This window comes from Saimiri boliviensis, chromosome 4 (genome assembly GCF_048565385.1).
Source record: "Saimiri boliviensis isolate mSaiBol1 chromosome 4, mSaiBol1.pri, whole genome shotgun sequence".
In the NCBI taxonomy this organism is placed as follows: Eukaryota; Metazoa; Chordata; class Mammalia; order Primates; family Cebidae; genus Saimiri; species Saimiri boliviensis.
Genome location: NC_133452.1, coordinates 86,950,473 through 86,971,254, shown reverse-complemented (window position 1 = coordinate 86,971,254; position 20,782 = coordinate 86,950,473). Strand labels below are relative to the sequence as shown.

Genomic DNA, 20,782 nt, shown 5'->3' with positions numbered 1-20,782 from the left:
CCCAGCCTGTGGAGGTGGGGGTGGGGGCTATCTCAGCAAGGGAAGCGTAGCTTTGGACAATGGGTTTTGCCAAAAAGGTCTCCACCAGAAGTCCTAGAACACGCAGTGCTGAAGGGGGTGCACTCCAAATTTGTCACCTCGCCGCCTCTCGCGGGCGTGCGCATGACTGCGTCTCAGTCTAGGATTTTTCTAGGGGGAGGATAGCCTTGTTCTCCCGCTCTACAGACCTCTTTCCCCCCATTCACACCCCCTTCTCTGAGCTGCGCCTCTAGCACACGGTGCAGTGCTTCTTAGAGGCGTTGCTATCCTCTGCTTGGAGGCTTCCGGGGGTCTTCCAGGACAGGGGAAGGCGCTCGCCTAAGAAAAAGCCTTCAGGTTCCGAGTCAGAGGAAGAGGAGTAGGTGGGGAAAGGAGTGTCCTTGGGATGACGAGGAGTTTTCAGGCGGCATTGCTCCTGCCCTTTGGGTGCCTCCGCTTTGTCCCCAGGTCGGCTCTCCTGCTGGGGACTGGATCCAGGCAGCCCCGTCCGAGTTTGCAGGCTGGAACAGCCGGCAGCAGCGAGGAGTGTTCGGGAGAGGGTCACAGAGTTCAGCGAGGTTTGGTCCCTTCCTTCAGTTCGGTCGGGTCCAGTCTCCCCTGTTCCTGGCCGGATCGGAAACGCTGGTCTCAGAGCGCGGAATCTCCCTCCCAGAGTCTGGCTAGACCATCACCGCAGCTAGCCGGGGTGAGGCCCAGCCTCCCGCCCCTCCCCGCCCCGCCCCTAGGCCGTGCGCGCCGCCGCCGAGAGTCCTCTCCTGGGTCCCCCGCCTCCACCCACCAGAGGGCGGCCGCGTCCCGTGCCTGGGAGGGAGTGCGGCGCCGCAAGCCCGACCGCGGTGCGGGGTGGGTTCGAGAGGCCCTTGGAACGCTCCAGCCAGGGACGCGCGGTGAGAGCTGCGGGCCCCAAGGCTCGGGTATGGGGGGTGCGGTGGGGGGCCGCGAGCGCTGCTGTAGGAACGGGACGGCGTGGGACTGGGGCAAGGGTCCCAGCCCGGGAGAACCCCCGCAGCCCAGCCCAAGCCCCCTCCCGCTTTGACCTGCATCCTCTCCCTTACCAAGGAACGCCTGCCCTTCCAGTGTCCCGGCCGAGCTCCAGCCTGCATCCGAGTAGCGGTTTTCGAAGCAGCTGGGGCAGCAGGGGCTTCCCCCAGGCAAGGCATAACGTCCCCCGCCCAGGGGCCCGGCGCAGTCCTGGCAACAGAAGTGGTTCTCATGCCAGTGCCGTCCCTCTGCCTCGGTGCAGTGCCGAGAGAAGATCAGCTGGGAGAGGGAGAGGGGAACGGTTCATTCATTCATTCATTCATTCACTCATTCATTCATCTGGTAACCACGCCTTTTACCCAGTTAACGCTAAAGCACGTCTACATACATTCCCATTCGATCCACTCAGCCACTCTTGGACGCAGGGAGGACTGATTGGCTTAGCCAGGATCCCAGCTAGCAAGTGGCACAATCCAAAGTTCGACCTGGGGGTCTGGACTCCCAACCCAGGGCTCCAGGCTTCCTTTTATGCTGACATTAAGGGAATTTCTAGCATGATGAGGCACAGCACTGGGCACTTGGCATAGAGCATCTGTCCAAGAGTCCCTGCTGTAGAGAAATCGCTGAGTCCAAGAACATTTGAGGGACTCCGATTGCAATGGGGGCACGAGAAAGACCGTGGGCCCTACGTGCTCAGAACTCAAGTCAAAACACAGGGAATTTGGTAGTCCCACGCTGGTTACTAGTTCTCCCCGCTCCCTGATACTGGGAGAACCTGCGGCCCAGGAGAGTGTCCCTTGGTATCCTGCCACTCTGGACCCTGGGGAGACCCCCAGTTCTTCCCCTCCAGGCTGTACCTGGTCACAAGCCGGGCAGCGTGGGCGCAGCAACTCTGCATGATGACGGCCGCAGTAGAGTTGCCCATCATGGTAGAAATAGATGAGGTTTATCAGGGCCTGGCCACAGGCCTGGCAGGCAAAGCAGGGCTGGTGCCAGCAGCGCTGTTCCCCTGCCCGGGTTGCAAACACTCCATACTCCCCTGGCTTCAGCAGCTCCCTGCACTGTGGGAGGGGAGGTGCTGAGGTGGTCGGAGTAGGCACTACCCACCTAACTTCCCTCCTTGCTCTTCTAATCCAATCCCAACCTGTTCTCACCATACCCTCGCAAGCCCACATCCACTGCAGCCTATACCAAGAGCTCCCAAACTTGGTTTCTGTTTTTCCTGTTTCCCAACCAGAGTCCCAGAAGCTAGCCCCTTCTGCAGAAATAAGAGGGCAAAGAGTGGAGGAAGGAGAACTTGAGGAGAGGGGTACCACATACCTTCTCACAGGTGTGTCCTTTAAGCTTGGGAAGTAGCAGGCGGGCCACCCCCTGTCCGAGGGCCTCCTGCTTCCGCCTGGCACAGAAGAGCCGCAGCTCGGCCAGCTCCTCCTCCCCAAGGGCCAGGCAGCAGCGCTCCTGCAGAAACAGTCCTCTGCAATGACTGGGAGAGCCCCAGCAGGCAAGATGGAGCATTGGTTGGAGGAAAAAAGACTTGGCTGCTAGGTCAGAGGGGTTGTAGAACCTCAGGGAGATGCCAGAGATAGTGGCATAGAAGGGCAAATAGAAGAAGGAAAGGAGCTCATGAAAGGCCACCTCAGTCTCCCCCTGTCCCCCCAGGAATGGTCATTAATCAGGTCCTGACAGGCCCGAAGCACATAGCCCTGTCACCATTAGGTCTTTGCTCCCGATGAGCTAGAGCTCAGTATCAGTTCCCATGCTTACATTTCCTCAAATTATTTCATATATTCCTGTCTTGCCTCCCCGATTGAATTGTAAGCCTTTAGGCTGGGCACATGTAGAGCTTCAATAAATACGTAACAACCATACTCTCTACATTGTACATTCCATTATCCGTTTCAAAAGTTTTTCATGTCCATTTTGTCATTCGCTCTTGAATGAAGCATTGTGGTGGGCAGAGATGTTATTGCACCCGCTATTGCTATTGTTATGGCCAATGTGAAAACTCAGGGAGTGAATCACCCCCCAACCAGTGGCACAGCTGGGCCTTAAATCTATATCCCCAACTTCTGGACTGATGTTCTTCCCACAGGAAGAAAAGGGAGGGGGAGGAGGAGGCAAGAGAGGGAAGATGGGGAGAGGAGACCCACATCAATGTCCTGTGGAGGGAGTTGCTGCAGGAGGGTCTGAAGCCCAGTCCAGTTGGGGGCTTGGTTGGTGTCCAGGCAAAGGGAGCCCAGGCTCAGAACTGCAGGACCCTGAGGAGACATGGAAGAAGGGGAAGAGTGAAACTAGGGTTTTCTTTCCTTTCTCCGTCTTCCCCCCTTGTCATTGCCACCTATTCTCCAATCTAGAGCAGCTTCTAAGCATGCCCTCCATTTGGGAGGATCCTCCTTCCAGATTCTCACTGAGCGCAAGGATAGCCTTGGATGCCTGCATCTGTGGTCTTCCTTGAGGGAGGCTGAGGAGGCCCCACACCCCAAAACAGCTTCTCTTCTTAGGCTTAACCCGCCCCCCTTTCACTCCTTGAGGCCAAAGCTCCTAGAGTCTGCTTTGACAACACAGACCCACTAGGAGAGGTAATGAATATTAATGTGAATGAGTTTAAAGTTAAAACCCCCTGTTCTAAGCAGGTGCAGAGACAGGAATTCCTGAAAAGAAAAAAGGCAACAAAAGATTAGGCACCAAGTCAAACTACCTCAGGGTTGGTGGAAAAGGGGAGCACTCCACAGGATAGAGGTCATGTTGGTCTCAGGAAGGGCACAACTCTACTACCTGAGCAGAGGTATCCTCAGGGTCCCCGCCCGGCAGGTAGCCTGAGTCACCGTCTGAGTTGGCTGGTGGACCTGGCTCCTGGAGGTTGGGGCTGTCTTCTTGGCGGGGCCATCCAGAGTTCTGCACTGACATTGGTGGCAAAGCCTACCCCAAAACAATAAGAACCCCTCCATGGATTAGGTCGTTACAATATACTAGGAAGTGTTGAACCCCTCCATGGATTAGGACGTTACAATATACTAGGAAGTGTTGAACCCCTCCATGGATTAGGTCGTTACAATATACTCGGAAGTGTTAAGTGCTTTATAGATACTATTTCCCTCAATCCTCCCAACACCCAGTGACTTAGGTCGCACTGTCCCCATCTTACAGATGGCCCAACTGCGGATCAGAGCATGAGTAGCATGCCCAAGGTCAAACAGCTAGTAAGTGGCAGAGCCAGGTCTTGAGGTCAGGCCTTTTGGCTCCAGAATTTCTGAAGTTCAAATTCTGGGGTCTCCCAAGATTGGGATGGAGGTAAGAGGAGGACAGTAGAAGGAGAGGGCACTTTGCCTGCCTTTCTGGTGGGACTTTAGACAGGCTGGCCCTTCTTTCCTCACCTCATCAGCCTTAACTCCCACCATCTCTCACCGTGCACCCACAGCCCCAATGAGCCTCCTTCTCTACAACTTCCTACATGGACCCAGTTTTTCCAGCTATATAGGCTTGGGCCTGGTTAAAGGATCCCCTTATCAGGAAGCCCTTCTCAGCTTCTGTGACCATACCTTTCCTGAGCTCCTGAAGCAAGCAGTGCCCCAAGATTTAGCACCTAATGTTTTTCTCTGCTCCCTGCCTCTCTCTCTACTCCTAATCTAGTCTATAAGTTGCTCAAGGTCAGAGGAACACCTTGCACTTTTATCTATAGCAGCAATTGCACTGGATAATCTAAGTGCATCTCTTCACCTTTCTCTTGGCAAGTCCTGATATGACCACAATATCTTGGGGGTAAGAAGTGACTATTAATGTAGAGAAGGGCTGAGCCCTGAGTCCTGCCCTCAAGGAGCTCCTAGTAAGTAAGACAGAGATGAAACCAAGTAGCATGGGACCAGAGCTTCAGGCAGATATACACAAACTCCAGGGCGGGGTGGGGGGCGGGGGGCGGGCGGGGAAGGGGAATAACCAGAGCAAACATTTATACTATTTACTCTGTGCCAAGGACTCTTCTAGAATATTATATAATATAGTCTATCCTCACAATAATCTTATGAGGTAATCTCTTTTAGTGCTCTTGACAGTTGAAACAAATTAACTAACTTGCCCAAGATCATACCTAAGGCTTAAGGGAAGCCTTAAGGGGAGCTGGCCTCTGAGAGCTGGGATAGATGCTGAAAGTAGTTGGGCACAGGAGGGTCATCATCAAATCCCCGCCCTCTGTAAGACTCAGAGATGAAACCAAGTAGCATGGGACCAGACTCAGTATTGGGGTTAAGGTGAGGGTTTGGACCTTCAGAGTTAATATTGCTTCCCAGCACTGAACCCTCCTCAGCACCGTCCCCCAACCCCCAACTTCAAATGTCCTGTGCCACCCTTTCCTCCTTCCTGGCTTCACACCCACCTGCTTCCTTCCTCTTCTCTCTCAGGTCAGGTTTCCTGTGGAAGGCGGCCAGGATGGGCTGTTCACACCAGGAGTAGCTACTTCGCCTGACAGCACTGCCCCTGCTCCAGGCAGCAAGAAAGGAGGGGGTATCTGGGGCCCCAGAAGGGGACTTGCAGCCTCTTTCATTTTAGCTCTAGTTTGCATGGAATTGTCCAACACTGAAACAACGCTCAGAAATCAGGCCTCTACTCCTCACCTTTCCATCTCCCCAAAGGCCGCCAAACTCCACCTCCACCTAGCACTGGATTCTTTCCATAATTCCCTTCCTCCTCCCATTTCAGATAAGGGACGGAACTGAACCCCTTGTCTTGCCTCCGCGCAGGTACAAGAGAGCTCAGGAGCTGGACATCCCCGACCCCCACTGCCCTGAAGGGAGGGCCTGAGAGGCCTTAGGGCTTGGGAAGGTGGAGGGATGGGAAGATTTCTGAGGACAATGGGAGGGAGAAGGAAGGAGAGTGCTCAGTCCTGCCAAGTGCCCTCTCGATAGATGCCCAGAGTTTTTCTGGAACTTGGCGGGCCCACCTCTGGGACTACAACGCGGTGTGTTTCCCGAGTCCGCTGGTGTTCGCAGCCTGGCTGCTGGGATTTTAGGGGAGGGGACGAGGACTCCGCTGGGGTCTCACCCTCGCCGTGCGCCGCGTTCCGGGCAGTTCTGGACCGACTCTGCTTTCGGGCCCCTTACCCGGTCCCCACCCCAACGCCTCAGCGCCCGCCCCCGTCCGCCACAATAGTGCTGCCCTTCCTCTCCCACGCCCCAGCGGCCCCTGCCGCTCCCCCGCCCGGTCCCCGGCTGCTGGAGAGGGGCAGCTCAGGGAGGGGCCAGGAGCTGCAGGCTGGAGAAAACACACACACACACACACACACACACACACACACACACACACACGTGGGATCTCTTGGAGCTGCAGGGAGGGGCCTGAGCTGCAGATTGGAACACACACGCGCGCGCGCGCGCACACACACACACACACACATATGTGGAATTTCAGGGTGGGAATGTGCGGGCTCCACGGCCTCCGCCATGCAGGTGCAGGGGCTTCAGGCCCGGACTGCGCCTGGTGGGTTCCAGCAGACGCCGGGAGCCACGTTTACACTGGGTTCTTAACCACTAGCTGAATGGAAACGCCTCGCCGGGCCTGCAGCTCTGTCTCTCCGCAGTTCCCAGGTCCCCACAAACTCTTCCTCTGGTCTCGCAGCCTCGCCCTTCCGCGTATTTCCCTTCACTTCTCTCTCCCTTGTCCCCAGTGGTCCCCCTGGTCCCTTCTCCTCAACCCTCATCTGGGGTCCCTTGGCCTGCCCTTCTCCCTTCAGGTCTCTTCAGACCCTTTCCCCTTCCCTTCGTTTTTCGCCCAACCCTCCTTCCCTGTTCCGATCCCCGGAGCACCCCCAACTTTGGTTCCCCCAGCACCGCATCTGCGCCCCGCCCCTGGCGCAGGCTCCGCCCCCGGCGCAGGCTCCGCCCTGTCCCCGCCGGGCTTGCTCAGTCCATGACCAGCAGCGCCCTCTGGTGTCTGCGCATGCTCCCTGCTCCCGACAGCAAAGTCCTCCAAAGGGACCTTCTAGGCTGCGCGCCGGTCACCCCAGCTCGGGTCCGCCCGCCTGCAGCGTCTCGTTGGTGCTGCCAGTGACCTCCGACCCCGCGGCGGCGGGGCAGGGCGGGGCGGGGAGGCCTTAGCTCCAGGCGGGCGGCGGCTGCTGCAGCGGGACCCGGGAGCGGGGCCCGGCGCCGCTTGGGCCGCGGGGCGATGTGAGTTGGGGCGCGGCGGGGCGGGGACGAAGCGGCTTCACGGAGGCCGCGTCGCGCCGCGCCGCAGTCTCCACTCCCTCCCTAGGAAGCCCCCGGCGGGCGGGTGGCGGAGCACCGGGGCTGGGGGCGGGGATCCGGGGGCAGCGCGCACCCAGACCTCCCCATTCCTTACGGGCGTCTAGAAATTCTCCTTGGCAGTCCTGCAGCCTGTCCTGCAGCCTCTGGCTCTCCAAACCCTACCTCAACCCTCTCCACCCTGGACACACCATCGCGTCTCCGGAAACCCTCAGAACCCCCTCACTCATTCAACAGAATCTCCTGCTATGCCCACAGACCCACCATTCTCTTGGATGCCCCCAAATGCTTCCACTGCCTGGAAATTCCTAGAATTCCTCATATTCCCACTCCTTGCACTATCCAAAATGCCCACATCCAAAATTCGTGCTCGTGTTTCCCAAAACAACCTCATACGTTTTCAGCCCCAACACCCTCTCTAACTCCTGCCCCTGATCCATACCTATCCTAGACCAGAGCCCTCTCCGCCTTTCCACCCAATGCAGTCCTTCCTCAGTGGGCTGATACGTCCTCATATCTTAAAGAGAAGAGATGGTGTTAGGGAAATCCGTCGCCCATCTTGCACCCTAGAGTGCTTGGTTTCACTGCCCCCGCCCCTGCCCCCGTCGGTGGCTCCAGCCCCAGAACTTTCCGGGTGACCTGTCTTTAGTCTGTGCACACCTCCCTGAGCCTGCTTCTTCGAAAGAATAAGCCAGACAGACGAAGGGGATGGGGTCCTTTTACCTGGAAGTTGTCCAAAGATGCAGGGTGCAAGGGGCCCTGGGAAGTATTGTTTCTCCAGAGCGGGAATGTGGATGTCCAGGGTCTGCAGAGTCCTGGGTTGTCGACTTGTCTACCTTGGGATCAGATGCCCTGAAATTTTGGCTACTGTTAATATTTATGTTAAAATTAGGCCTTTTAGAACTTGGGGAGCAGAAAATCTATCAAGCTTCCAAATTCGAAATTGATTCAGCCTGTCCTGAAAGAGGAGCATGTCCATTTTAGTGATGTTTGTCTTACATTTTTGCCTCTGGAAGTTATTTAGGTTAGAAGCTCTACAGTTTTTAGATGGTTGCCCCCAAAACTAAGGCCTTGGCTGGGAGTTGGGGGAGTGTTGACCTAAGTCTCCCAGATACTTAATAGCAACAAAACTGACCAGAATATTGGTTTCCTGAATCTTAAACCAGTGCTCTTTCTACTATATCACAGTGTTCTTTTGAGAAAGCTCTTTGTGGAGTTAAAGTTCTCTGCAAAGGTAAGGTGGTGGTTTTGGCGTTTGTTGTAACAGGACTCAAAGGGAGATCTAAAGTGACTTACAGGGCCTTGGGTCGCCTTAGACTTCAAACTCATTGATGCTCTGTTGAGTCTGTACCTTTCAGGGTCCATGGGGCTTGGAATTTGTGCTCTCTTTGCCCTTGATTTTACTTCCTTCATTGGTGTTTTTGTCCCATTAGGGCTGGAACAGATATCCAGGTAGGATGAACTGCCAGGTCAGTTTCATTAATAGTTGTGGGTGAAGATAGGTTTCTATTAACCAGTGTCTCTGTTTCCTGTGCTAGGTGAGCTCCAGGTGTATCCCAGAGGGATCCAGGTGAACTTCTCTGCAGACTGTTTGCCATGACAGCCCACCAAGGACGGGGGGAATAAAGTGGGAATCCTTCCCCATGCCCCTCCCATGGTCAGCTCCCCGATGGCCTGGGTGAGGTAAGAGCTGTGTATAGGAGTCAGTTTTATGGTGTTTCCCAAGTGGGGACAAACAGAGGGTCCAGGTCACCTGGTTGTTTAAGGCTTTATCATTCAGCAGGAGTTCCAAAAGGATAGCAAATCCTATAGACTCATTTTTTGCAACAAGTTGCCACCCCTTAAAACTTCTGCTCGATATTGGTCCATGCATTTCTTGTTCTCTTCCATCATGCAAGCCTGAGTGGTGTCCTCTTCATTCTAGGCACAGCCCTGACTACTGTGATGTAAAATCCAAGTACCAGAATCCTGGAGGGAAGAGCCAAATAGTAAAGGCCTCTGGTCTCCCCTTCAGACAAAGGGAAGCAAGCCCAGCATCTTATCCAATTGAGGTTATTAAAGTTGTGCACTCTTTTAAATGTTCGGTCTTCTGAATATATCTTTATGATCACAGTGTAACAACTCATTTGAAGAGGACACCAAAGATAAATTTGCCCTGGATATTGGGATGTTGGTAAGGGAGGAGAGAGAACTTGGATGATGTGGAATGGATGAGGTAAAAAGGGAGGAAAAAAGAGACAGGTATAGGCCAAAGTGTCTGAGACCCCCCAAGTGACCGTTTCTTTGCTGAATCCAAATAAGGGAGATGGGATGGCACCCACCTCCATCTGCTGCAGATCACTTCTTCTGGGCCTCTACTTTTCTTCCTGCGTATGTCCCTCCCTTCCTTGTCATTACATGGGTCAGAATCCTACGTACTTCTCAAGGTCCAGATCAAATGTTACCTCTGAAAAGCCCTCTCCAGCCCCCCATCAGCATTCATCCTTGACATATTCTAACTTGGATTAATGTTTATCCAGTGTGTGTCTGGTCCTGGATTGAGAGTGTGAAGTCCTTGAGGGAGGGTCTGTGTCACACAGTCTCTTGGACAGAGTGGATGATCACAGTGAGGTGCTTCTGCCTGAGTTCCCAGAGCAGGGTTTTTTGAATCAGAAGTTAGTGACCTGCATATCCCTTATGTTTTTCCTAGGGCAGGCTGGCTCCTCTGACACCATGGGGAGCTGCTGCAGCTGCCTGAACAGAGACAGTGTTCCGGACAACCACCCCACCAAGTTCAAGGTACCCAGATCCCTCTCCTCTCCTGCATTCCCAACATGGCCTCTTGGATGCAGACACAGTTTAACGGAGTTGCCTCAGCCTCTCTAACAGTAAATGAAATGCTAGGCCGAGGTTGTAGGCTTTTGGAGACTTCTTGAGCTCATGCCCTCTCAAGTCACCTGAGGAAAAGAGGCCCAGACCACTGCTGTTTTCATGGCTCTTGATATTACCAAGAATGAAGAAATGCCGTAATGGTGCTTTTGGAAATGTCAGTGTATTTTTAGAACTTTATATATCCCTTTTATTGATAGAAAACAAAAGTCTGTATTTGTGAGTTAATATATGTAAAGTATTTAAAGTAGTGCTTAGTGGCCAGGTGCGGTGGCTCACACCTGTAATCCCAGCACTTTGGGAGGCCGAGGCGGGCAGATTGCCTGAGGTCAGGGGTTCAAGACCAGCCTGACCAATATGGTGAAACCCCGTCTCTGCTAAAAATATAAAAATTAAGCCGGGCGCGGTGGCTCAAGCCTGTAATCCCAGCACTTTGGGAGGCCGAGGCGGGTGGATCACGAGGTCAAGAGATCGAGACCATCCTGGTCAACATGGTGAAACCCCATCTCTACTAAAAATACAAAAAAAAACTTAGCTGGCATGGTGGCGCGTGTCTGTAATCCCAGCTACTCAGGAGGCTGAGGCAGGAGAATTGCCTGAACCCAGGAGGCAGAGGTTGCGGTGAGCCGAGATTGCGCCATTGCACTCCAGCCTGGGTAACAAGAGCGAAACTCCGTCTCAAAAAAAAAATATATATATATATATATATGTATATATATATATATATGTGTATATATATATATATAAATTAGCCCAGTGTGGTGGCACACGCCTGTAATCCTAGCTACTTGGGAGGCTGAGGCAGGAGAATCACTTGAACCCTGGAGATGGAGGTTGCATTGAACCAAGATTGTACCACTGCACTCCAGCCTGGGTGACAGAGCGAGAGCCTGTCTCAAAAAATAAAAATAAAAATAATAAATAAATAAAAATAAAATAGTGCTTAGCACACGGTAAGCATGACATCAGTATTTGCTGTTTGCTCTGGGGAGCTGAGGGTGGACCCAGTGGACCTGTGCCCTCCCCCGCCCCACCTCTCTGTGGAGGGAGCCGCCTCCTCCCTCCTCAGTCTGGGGCATGTGGAAGCACATTTCTCCTGTCCACCAGAAGAGGGAGCCCTCAGCAAGGACATACTGTTGGGGTAGTGGAGATATGTATTGTTTCTGTCTTGGCTTTACTAGGTCAGGGTGCCCAATCTCAAGATTTTGAATTTACAGTGGAATCCTTTCCCCATTAATATCTGGGCCTTATATCCTAAGCCATGGGCTGTCTGAGGTCATCTAACATTTATTGTCTAACCAATGGACCTTGGAGGTAAACTACCTCTTCCCTCACTGTCCATATGACAAAACTGAGCCCCAGGGAAGTGGGATTTGCCGAGAACTGTCATAGGTCCATGGCACTGCTTCATACAGTCATGAGGCATTCAGTAGAGTCTGTGATAGATGTGACCTTTGGTTCCCCACCTCTTGTCCTGCATCAGATTGTCTCCCAGTGGCTCAGGGACCCGTGCAAACACCTGTTGGACTCACTCGTTGACTCTTCTGTCTGTCCCCTCCAGGTGACAAATGTGGATGACGAGGGGGTGGAGCTGGGCTCTGGGGTGATGGAGCTGACGCAGAGCGAGCTGGTGCTGCACCTGCATCGGCGTGAGGCCGTCCGCTGGCCCTACCTCTGCCTGCGCCGCTATGGCTACGACTCCAACCTCTTCTCCTTTGAGAGTGGCCGCCGATGTCAGACAGGCCAGGGTGAGTACCAGGCCCTGCTCCACCCTGGGATAGGGGCTTATGCAGGACTCCAGGGTTCCTCATGTACAAATTAGCCCTCAAGAGGTTAATGTTGTCCCCGTCACCTGTGGGCAGTAGAGTGTGATGTATTCTCCCTGCAGTCAGAGGTCAGGTGTAGGTTATTCCATGAGATCAAGGCTAGAGCCAGCCACAGCTCTCTGAAGGAGTGGCATGGTCTGGGTCTATCTCTTACTATCCACACTTAAGTGATGGAGAAGGAATCCTGCATGGGACTGTGTTCAGTGCAGTTTGGGATTATGACTGTGCAGAGGTGGAATAAACAAGTTTCTCTGATGAGGCTGCCAACAGAACAGTGAGCCTCTGAGGTCATGTTTGCTGGAGGAGACTTCCCTCCGTGCATCTTACCCTCGGAGCTCATGAGGCAGAGGCAGGGTCGCTGGGTGAGCAGGCAGAGCAGGGAAAGGCATCTTTGTTCCTAATGATGTTTGATCAACACTTGGGTTCCTAGAGGGGCCACCCCAGGCCCCAACACAGGGTTCTGTGTGATTCCAGGCTTTGCCAGCCTTTTCTGCTTCTCGTCATATCTTACCAGAGTAGATCTTTTTCTTCCCTATTTCCTCCTGATCATATTTGTGTAAATCACAGTGGTCCTGTTCCCCAGCCTAATTGTGTTTTAATTGTGGGTATATATGTATAGGCACGCCCCACGTAGCCTCCCCTAGATCCCAGGTCCCCCCGTTACAGAGGGGATTGTAGGATTCCAGGCTGGCCCAATACCCCCAAGGGCATCTTTCGGTCCCCTGATTCACAGACACTCAGCCCAGTCCTGCTGTTCCTGGGACTTTGAGTTGCAGCATTGCAGTTGGAAGGGGTGTAAAGCTGGCTGCATTGAGGAGCCATGTGATTGCCTTGCCATATTTACCTGTAGCTTGTCTGCCCATCTTTTCTTCCATCCCTCACCAGAGTTTATGAGGTCAGGGACCTATATACAGTAGATATTTGCTTCCTGGCCATGCACTAGGCTAATAAGTGAACAAGCAGGGAACAGGGTAGACCCGCTTGTCATCAGCGATCTGACAGCTGGTACTCTGGGGGAGCAGGGGTTGGTAGGCAGAGGAAGATGTGGAGAGCATGTGAGATGGAATGTTCACTCATCTAATACTGTCCTTTCCACCTCGGTTTTTGTTTTTTTTTTGATTTTTTTCTGAGACCGAATCTCGCTCTGTCACCCAGGCTGGAGTGCAGTGGCATGATCTTGGCTCACTGCAACCGCCACCTCCCAGGTTCAAGTGATTCTCCTGCCTCAGCCTCCCAAGTAGCTGGGATTACAGGCACCCACCACCACGCCTAGCTAATTTTTTGTATTCTTAGTAGAGATGAGGGTTCACCATGTTGGCCAGGCTAGCCTTGAACTCCTCAGCTTAGGTGACCCACCCTCCTCAGCCTCCCAAAGTGCTGGAATTACAGGCATGAACCACCATACCTGGCCTCTGCCTTGGTTTTGATTCTCTTCTTGTGACCCCTTTATCCGAGGTCAGGAGTTTGAGACCAGCCTGACCAACATGGTGAAACCCCATCTCTACTAAAAATACAAAAAAATTAGGTGGGTGTGGTGGCAGGCACCTGTAATCCCAGCTACTTGAGAGGCTGAGGCAGGAGAATCACTTGAACCTGGGAGATGGAGGTTGCAGTAAGCCAAGATTGCACCTTTGCACTCCAACCTAGGCAACAAGAGCAAAACTATGTCTCAAAAAAAAAAAAAAAGAAAAGAAAAGAAAAAAGAAAGAATGCTGAATGAGGAGAGGCTCTCCTACCCCTGCAGGTCTGGGACTGGCATTCCAGGGACATTTCCTGCACATTGTGCATCTGCTGAGCTCCTCTGGTCCTTCCCTGTTGGGCCCAGGGTCTGGGGAGCCTCATTTCTTCCCCTCCTTCTCCAGGAATATTTGCATTTAAGTGTTCTCGGGCTGAGGAAATCTTCAACCTCCTTCAGGATCTGATGCAGTGCAACAGCATCAATGTGATGGAAGAGCCTGTCATCATCACTCGCAATAGCCACCCCACTGAGCTTGACCTCCCTCGAGCCCCCCAGCCGCCTAATGGTGAGGAGACCCCAGTGTACACAAACACACACACGCCCAGGCCCAGGAAGCGCGAGTCTTGGAGGGATGGGTCAAGTTTGCAGGTTGGGGGTGACCCAGCCTTCCAGGACACTTGTCCATGGTCAGAACCATTCTTGAGGATCGGTAAGTCCTGGGCTAAGTGACTCAAGCTGAGGCTGTTGAGTCCCGGGCCTTGTATGGACTAATGGTTGGGGAGCAGACAGAAAGACCTTGCGTTTCCGTAGAAACAGCAGTCTAGGGCTTTTTTGCTTCCTTCTTCTGTCTACTGGGTCATCCCCATATACCTTGCTTACTGCTGGTGCAGGCATCTCTGGCTGTGACAGTATTCTGGAGAGGTCCTACAATTTCTGCTTGTTTAGTCATCGAGTTCAGACCAGGTACCTGCTTGCTGCTGTGTGTTCCCTGGGCTGGCCCATGGGGGCAGGAGAAATGGAAGCAGTCCCTGTTTTTGAGGAGCTTCCCTGGACCTTCCTGGCAGACCTAGAATGAAGCAAAGGGATGGTCCTGTGACAACAAGCTGTGCTTTACCCATTTTGGGCGAGGCTGTGTTGGAGACAGTGGTGAGGTGTTCTTCAAGGTGAGCTTGAGGGAAACGGCAGGGTTTGAAGAGCGAGGAGAAGTGAAGGATAATGGGGTGCTGGTGGCTCAGGGGTTTAACCACTGTGAGGCCCTGAGAACATCTCTCCTCCATTGGAGGAGTCCCGGGATCCGCACACACAGCTGCAGCTGGTTGTCAGGTGGCTTAAGTTCCCCTCCCCTGGGCTTGTCTCTCCTGTGCCCAGCTCTAGGCTACACTGTCTCCAGCTTCTCCAATGGCTGCCCTGGAGAGGGCCCACGATTCTCAGCTCCCCGGCGGCTCTCGACGAGCAGCCTGCGGCACCCCTCGCTTGGGGAAGAGTCCACCCATGCCCTCATTACCCCCGATGAGCAGGTGAGCAAGCAGCCGGCCAGCCCTTTGCCCTGTTGGTCTGGGTGGGGATGAGTGATAGGAAATATGGCCACCTCCTCCCAGTGAGGATCATGGGAAGGGGAAGAACATTGTTAGGGTCCCTTCCTGTCCCCAAAAGGGAACAGCTTCCTTGGAAGGTGTGGAGAGCAAGGAAGAAGAAACTCCAGCTCTTTTTCCACGTGTTTCTCTTCTCTCATCCTGTCCCTTCTGTTCTCTTTTCTCCCTGCCCTGGGACTCACCTTCCTCACTTGGACTCTCTCCCCAGACCCACACCTATGTCAACACACCGGCCAGTGAAGATGACCATCGCAGGGGCCGCCACTGCCTGCAGCCCCTGCCTGAGGGTCAAGCGCCCTTCCTCCCGCAGGCGCGGGGCCCTGACCAACGGGACCCACAGGTGTTCTTACAGCCGGGCCAGGTGAAGTTTGTGCTGGGCCCAACCCCTGCTCGGCGGCACATGGTGAAGTGCCAGGGCCTCTGTCCCAGCCTGCATGACCCCCCTCACCACAATAATAACAACGAGGCCCCTTCTGAGTGCCCAGCCCAGCCCAAGTGCACCTATGAGAACGTCAGCAGCGGACTGCGGCGAGGGGCCGGCTGGAGACTGAGCCCAGAGGAGCCGGGCTGGAATGGCCTTGCCCACCGCCGGGCCGCCCTGCTGCACTATGAGAACCTGCCCCCGCTGCCCCCTGTATGGGAAAGCCAAGCCCAGCAGCTGGGAGGGGAGGCTGGGGATGATGGGGACTCGAGGGATGGGCTCACACCCTCCTCCAATGGCTTCCCTGATGGTGAGGAGGACGAGACCCCACTGCAGAAGCCCACCAGCACCCGGGCCGCCATCCGCAGCCACAGCAGCTTTCCTGTGCCACTGACCCGCCGCCGCGGCTCCCCAAGGGTCTTCAACTTTGATTTCCGCCGGCCGGGCCCTGAGCCCCCAAGGCAGCTTAACTACATCCAAGTGGAGCTAAAGGGCTGGGGTGGAGACCGCCCTAAGGGGCCCCAGAACCCCTCAAGCCCCCCAGCCTCCATGCCCACCACCCACCCTGCCCGAAGCTCAGACTCCTACGCCGTGATTGACCTCAAAAAGACCGTGGCCATGTCCAACCTGCAGAGAGCGCTGCCCCGAGACGATGGCACTGCCAGGAAAACCCGGCACAACAGCACCGACCTGCCTCTGTAGGGATGTCCCGGTCCTCGCCACCCTCTGCTCCACCACAGTCCAGCCTCTGCCTCACACTCCTGCCCACTGAACCCACCCTCCCCAGGGTTCAGGGTTGCTCTGCAGTAGGCATGGAGGTAAGACCAGATGCTTCCCTGCGCTGGCTGGAGTGCCCGGAGATATCAGCCACTGAGTCTCCCGGTCTGTCTCCAAGCTGGGGAGAGAGGGGTGAGCAGGCGAGGAGGGAGCCGCGCCGTCAACTGTGAAGGGTTCCCGTGACTGCGTTTAGCGCCCTCCCGTTCTGTCCGTTTGTCTTGTCTGCCGACTGTTCGTGTGTGTGTTTTTTGGTTGGAATTTTGAAACATTTTGTACTTGTTAATTTTATTTATCAGTTTATTTTTCTATTTATTGTTTTAAATGTAATTTAACATATTTATTATTAATATAATTATTTTTAAATTCTGCCCCTGTGGATATCATCTTCTCAGGGAATCTTTTCTGGTTTGGTCCTAGGGTGGACAAAGGGCAGACCTAATCGAGGTAAGGGTTTCATTCTGGGAAATTTGGGGCAGTTACGGTTTTTGTGACAAGTCCATGATCTTTTTTTTTTTTTTTTTTTTTCCCCCGAGATGGAGTTTCGCTCTTGTCACCCAGGCTGGTGTGCAGTGATGTAATATCAGCTCACTGCAACCTCTGCCTCCCGAGTTCAAGCGATTCTCCCACCTCAGCCTCCCGAATAGCTGGGATTACAGGACCCTGACACCATGCCCAGCGAATTGTTGCATTTGTAGTAGAGATGGGCTTTTGCCACGTTAGCCAGGCTGGTCTCGAACTCCTGACCTCAGGTGATCGCCTGGCCTCCCAAAGTACTGGGATTACAGGTGTGAGCCACTGCGCCTGGCCAATCTTTTATTTTTATGCTCCAAGAAGCCCCAGCCCTGAGCTTAAAGTTGCCAGGGATGAATGCTCTGTTGACGAAAAGTGGTGGGATGGCTGGAGTCCTGGAAGCCAAAAGCGGGTCTGTGAGGACTGCCCTAATGAGGTAGAGACCCAGCCCTCTGAGGCTGGCAACACGCAGGGAGTGCAGCGGAGTGGACACAGCTCCGGAAGAGACACACCTTCACCTCCGGGAGCCCTCACTGACGTCCCTGCCGCTAGGCAGGTCCCAAGGGCACTGCTGTCCTTTACCACCTTGGCTCAGAGGTTGACCCTGGATCCTCCTTAGCCCCCAAGCATGGCTGAGTCAAGACCAGACCTTTAAACAGGACTTTACTAAAATCCTAGGTTTATAGCAAGATGAGAAAACCGGTGTAATGTGTACTAGATAATCTGGCTTGCTAAGTGTCTTTCCTGGAGAATGTCCCCTCAGGAATGGACTGTTACGATGCCTCCACCCGGCCACAAGGTGGGTGCTCACAGAGCCACCACATTGGAGCACCTGCGTGAAAGCCCAGGGTCCAGCAGGGCTGTGCTGCACACCCGCCCCGGTGCTGATTTGTTCCAGGAGCTCCTTTCTCTGTCCTGAGGCTGCCTCTTTCCTCTTCCTTCTCTTGCTGGCCTCCTTTCCTCCAAGACTCCATTTCTATCTGAAACCCCAGTTGCGGTTCATCTAAAGGAAATCCTGCTCCTGTTATAAGTCACTCGGGGCCCTGGTGAAGAGTGAGAGCTGTTTGTCCAACCTGGGGGGAAAAGCCTTGTCACCGTTTGTGCCCCAGCTGTTGGCACTGTTTGTGCCACAGCTCCCAGTCCTGTGGAGCAAGCAGACCCCGCCTCTTCCTCACCCATGAAACATGCCCAGGCAAGACACACCACCCAGATCCCTCCCCACCTACTGTTCAGGACACCGCCCCCTGGGCCTCGTTTCCTCAAGCCCACCTCCCGAGTAGGGGTTGGACTGACAAGCTTCCAGACCCCGCCGACCACAGGTGTCACTTTCTGTCAGTGAAATGGACGGTGACGACTGGCCACGACAGGATGTGAGAGACCCTTCGAGTGGGGCCCAGCAGAGCTCAAGGGGTCAGTTGCCACAACCCTAGAATTGGCACCACACTCTTCTCCCCCTTATACCCTTTTGATCTCTGGAGCAGAGGGGCCAGCTGCTGCTGCAAGCTGCATTCATTGCAGTTTTCCACACTGTGGTAGGGAAATGCCATCTTCTCTCTGCAGCTTATCCAATCAGCTAGATTCTGCTGTTTGGATGTTCTCATACACTTACCCCTACTACTGCCCGTGACCTCCACAGTAGGCGAAGTGGGTGTCTCCAAACAGGAGGGTGGATACGGGGGGGCAGGTATGGCTATGCTGAGATCAGGGTTAGGGGTCCTGGCCATGCTGGTGACTCATGGGTCAGTGTAGGCTCTGCCATGACAACGGACAGCTACTATGGTGGGGTAGCCAGAGGCTGGCTTGAGAGACCCAGGGTCAAGTCCTGACTTGGTCATTATCTCTAAGAGACCCAGGGTCTAGTCCTGACTTGGTCATTATCTCTGCTACCTCAAGCATTTGGTTACCCAAATGGGCTCAGTTTTTGTACCTGAAAGACATAGAGCTGGTATGAGAAGTAGCCAGTGATGAACATGACACCACTTTGGAAATAGACAAGACTCCTGCAAGCTGTCTTAACAACCCAAGTGTTCCCTTAGAAGTCATAACTCTTCAGTCCCCCAGGCTGTTGATTTGCTGAACGAATCAAGAAGAGGCAGTTACTCTCATTCTCTGGGTCACCAGATCCTGGCCTGACCCCTGGGGTCTCCCTAGAGCAAGTTATAATTGCTTCCATGGGTCTGTTTGTGGGGCTTGGGGGTGTCCAAGGAGTTGACTTCCAGCTCAGTGTGGCCCCCAACTTTTCTGTCCCCTCCCCTGGTCACTGCCTCTGGCCCACAAGGTCTACTACAGGAATTTTCCTCTTGAGGGGAGGGCGGGGTGAGTGGACAGCTTTCCTGGCGGGAAGGGGTGGGTGGGAGCGATGCCCAGGAGGGTAACTGCCGCCCCTGTGTTTGAACCCGCCCTGCCGTCAGGGTGTGGTGCACAGATGGCATCAGTTTCCATCACCATCATCATCCAAAGATCATCACCAACATCAGTGCAAGTTTGCTGAGTGCTGGGTTCTCTTCTTTAGATACAGGCCCTACCCACCCCTGGGCTGCCCTCAGGAAAGGACAGGATCCAGCATCCTGTCTGGGAGTGACATTTCAGGTCAGACCAGGAGGGGCCCTCCCCAAGGGCCCCCCTGGGTAATAATAGCACTTTACAAGGGTATAAACACAGTCAGCTTTCCACAGGACCTTGTCGAATATTTATCTCTATCAGGCCTTGCTGGCGAGATGTTATCACCGCTGTACAGAGGAGGAAACAGGCCAAGAGGTGAAGTAATTTGCCTCAGGCCATGAAGTTAATGAGTGGCTTGGGCCTGGGCCTGTGTCTCCTCCACCCCCTGCTCCCAGCCTGGCCCGAAGGAGCCTTGTTCCTCAGGTGGGCTGCAGGGAGACTGTGTTGGGTGCTTCTTCCTGGGTTGAGTCTCAGCAGGGGATCACATTCCGGCGCTCCAGCTCAGGAATCCTGAAATCTAAGCCAGTACCTTTCCCAGTTAACTACAGGGTGAACCTGCTTTCCTCTGGGGCCTGCCCTATGCCCCCCTCCCAACTCTGCCCCTCTACTCTCATTTCCTTAGAAATGGCTCCTGGTTGTGTCGAGGGGAGGGGCCAGGCAGGTGTGCAGGAAGAGGCTTGACTGCCCTTGTCCCTGCCTGCCTCTCGGGAGAGCAAGTCAGCCTCACGGGAGGCCCTCAGAGCTGAGGCTCCCTGAGCTCTGCGGTGCTCTCTGACCAGTATCTTCAAGGGGCATTCTACTCGTGGTGGGGGGCTTGCAGTGAGGCACCCTTGGGCCTCCAGAAAGGTATAAGGAGGGCTGAGGCAAGGGTGGGAAGGGCCTGTATGAACCCTTCAGGGCTCTGTATAGTTCACAGAGTCCAAGACAGAATCTCAGAGCTTGTAGGGCAGCTAAGCTAGGACCCATCCAGGGATTTCTGCAACAGGATTCCTGAAGATGTTTATCTAGTGTTTGCTCACACATTTCCAGGACAGGGAGCTCACTTCCTAACAAGCCCTCCCTCAACTCAAGTCATACGAAGTCCCTACAGTTCTTCCCATTGCGTCCTAATTCTGCTCCTGGTTCAAAGCATGGCTAAGTCCAGTCTCTGCGAAGGGTGCTGAACTTGGAAACTTGGCGTCAACACTTACTAGCAACTTGACTTGTGCCCCAGTTTCCCCATCTGTCACACAGGGATAATAGAAGTTTCTCCCTGATGGAATTGCCGTGAGGATCAAACGAGAGAATATCTACCCAGCATGCACCATGGCAACTGGCCCACAGTAGGTGCTTAGTAAGTGGCAGATGTTATTTTGACCTGAACATGGTGGTGTGTTTTTGTTTTGACACAAAGTTTCATTCTTGTTGCCCAGGCTAGAGTGCAATGGCTCAATCTCGGCTCACTGTAACCTTTGTCTCCCGGATTCAAGTGATTCCCCTGCCTTAGCCTCCCCAGTAGCTGGGATTACAGGCATGCGCCACCACGCCCAGCTAATTTTGTATTTTTAGTAGAACAGGGTTTCTCTATGTTGGTCAGGCTGGTCTCAAACTCCTGTCCTCGGGTGATCACCCGCCTCAGCCTCCCAAAGTGCTGG

The 20,782-nt window shown here is 54.1% G+C and overlaps 2 protein-coding genes across 5 annotated transcripts; one reads left to right on the top strand and one right to left on the bottom strand.

Annotated features, from left to right (window-relative positions):
* Positions 1 to 268: 268 nt before the first annotated feature.
* On the bottom strand, positions 269 to 6,823 carry PRICKLE4 (prickle planar cell polarity protein 4). Of its 3 annotated transcripts, none has more exons than XM_074397789.1 (7): positions 5,390 to 6,823; positions 3,796 to 3,939; positions 3,171 to 3,278; positions 2,341 to 2,478; positions 1,878 to 2,081; positions 1,095 to 1,299; positions 269 to 642 (listed from the first exon to the last, which is right to left on the bottom strand). In XM_074397789.1, exons 2-7 carry the CDS (start codon positions 3,925 to 3,927, stop codon positions 269 to 271), a joined length of 1,161 nt encoding a protein of 386 aa, XP_074253890.1. In that variant the 5' UTR covers positions 3,928 to 3,939; positions 5,390 to 6,823. The 3 variants fall into 3 exon arrangements, with proteins under 3 accessions (XP_074253890.1, XP_074253891.1, XP_074253892.1); XM_074397790.1 differs by having other exon boundaries at positions 1,095 to 1,230; XM_074397791.1 differs by lacking the exon at positions 1,878 to 2,081 and having other exon boundaries at positions 5,390 to 6,822.
* Positions 636 to 16,574, top strand: FRS3 (fibroblast growth factor receptor substrate 3). Of its 2 annotated transcripts, none has more exons than XM_074397788.1 (7): positions 636 to 926; positions 8,792 to 8,936; positions 9,943 to 10,031; positions 11,683 to 11,869; positions 13,810 to 13,971; positions 14,775 to 14,923; positions 15,207 to 16,574. In XM_074397788.1, the coding sequence occupies exons 3-7, from the start codon at positions 9,966 to 9,968 to the stop codon at positions 16,119 to 16,121; spliced, it is 1,479 nt and encodes a 492-aa protein (XP_074253889.1). In that variant the 5' UTR covers positions 636 to 926; positions 8,792 to 8,936; positions 9,943 to 9,965; the 3' UTR covers positions 16,122 to 16,574. The 2 variants fall into 2 exon arrangements, with proteins under 2 accessions (XP_074253889.1, XP_039323443.1); XM_039467509.2 differs by lacking the exon at positions 636 to 926 and adding an exon at positions 6,972 to 7,178.
* The last annotated feature ends 4,208 nt before the right edge of the window (positions 16,575 to 20,782 follow it).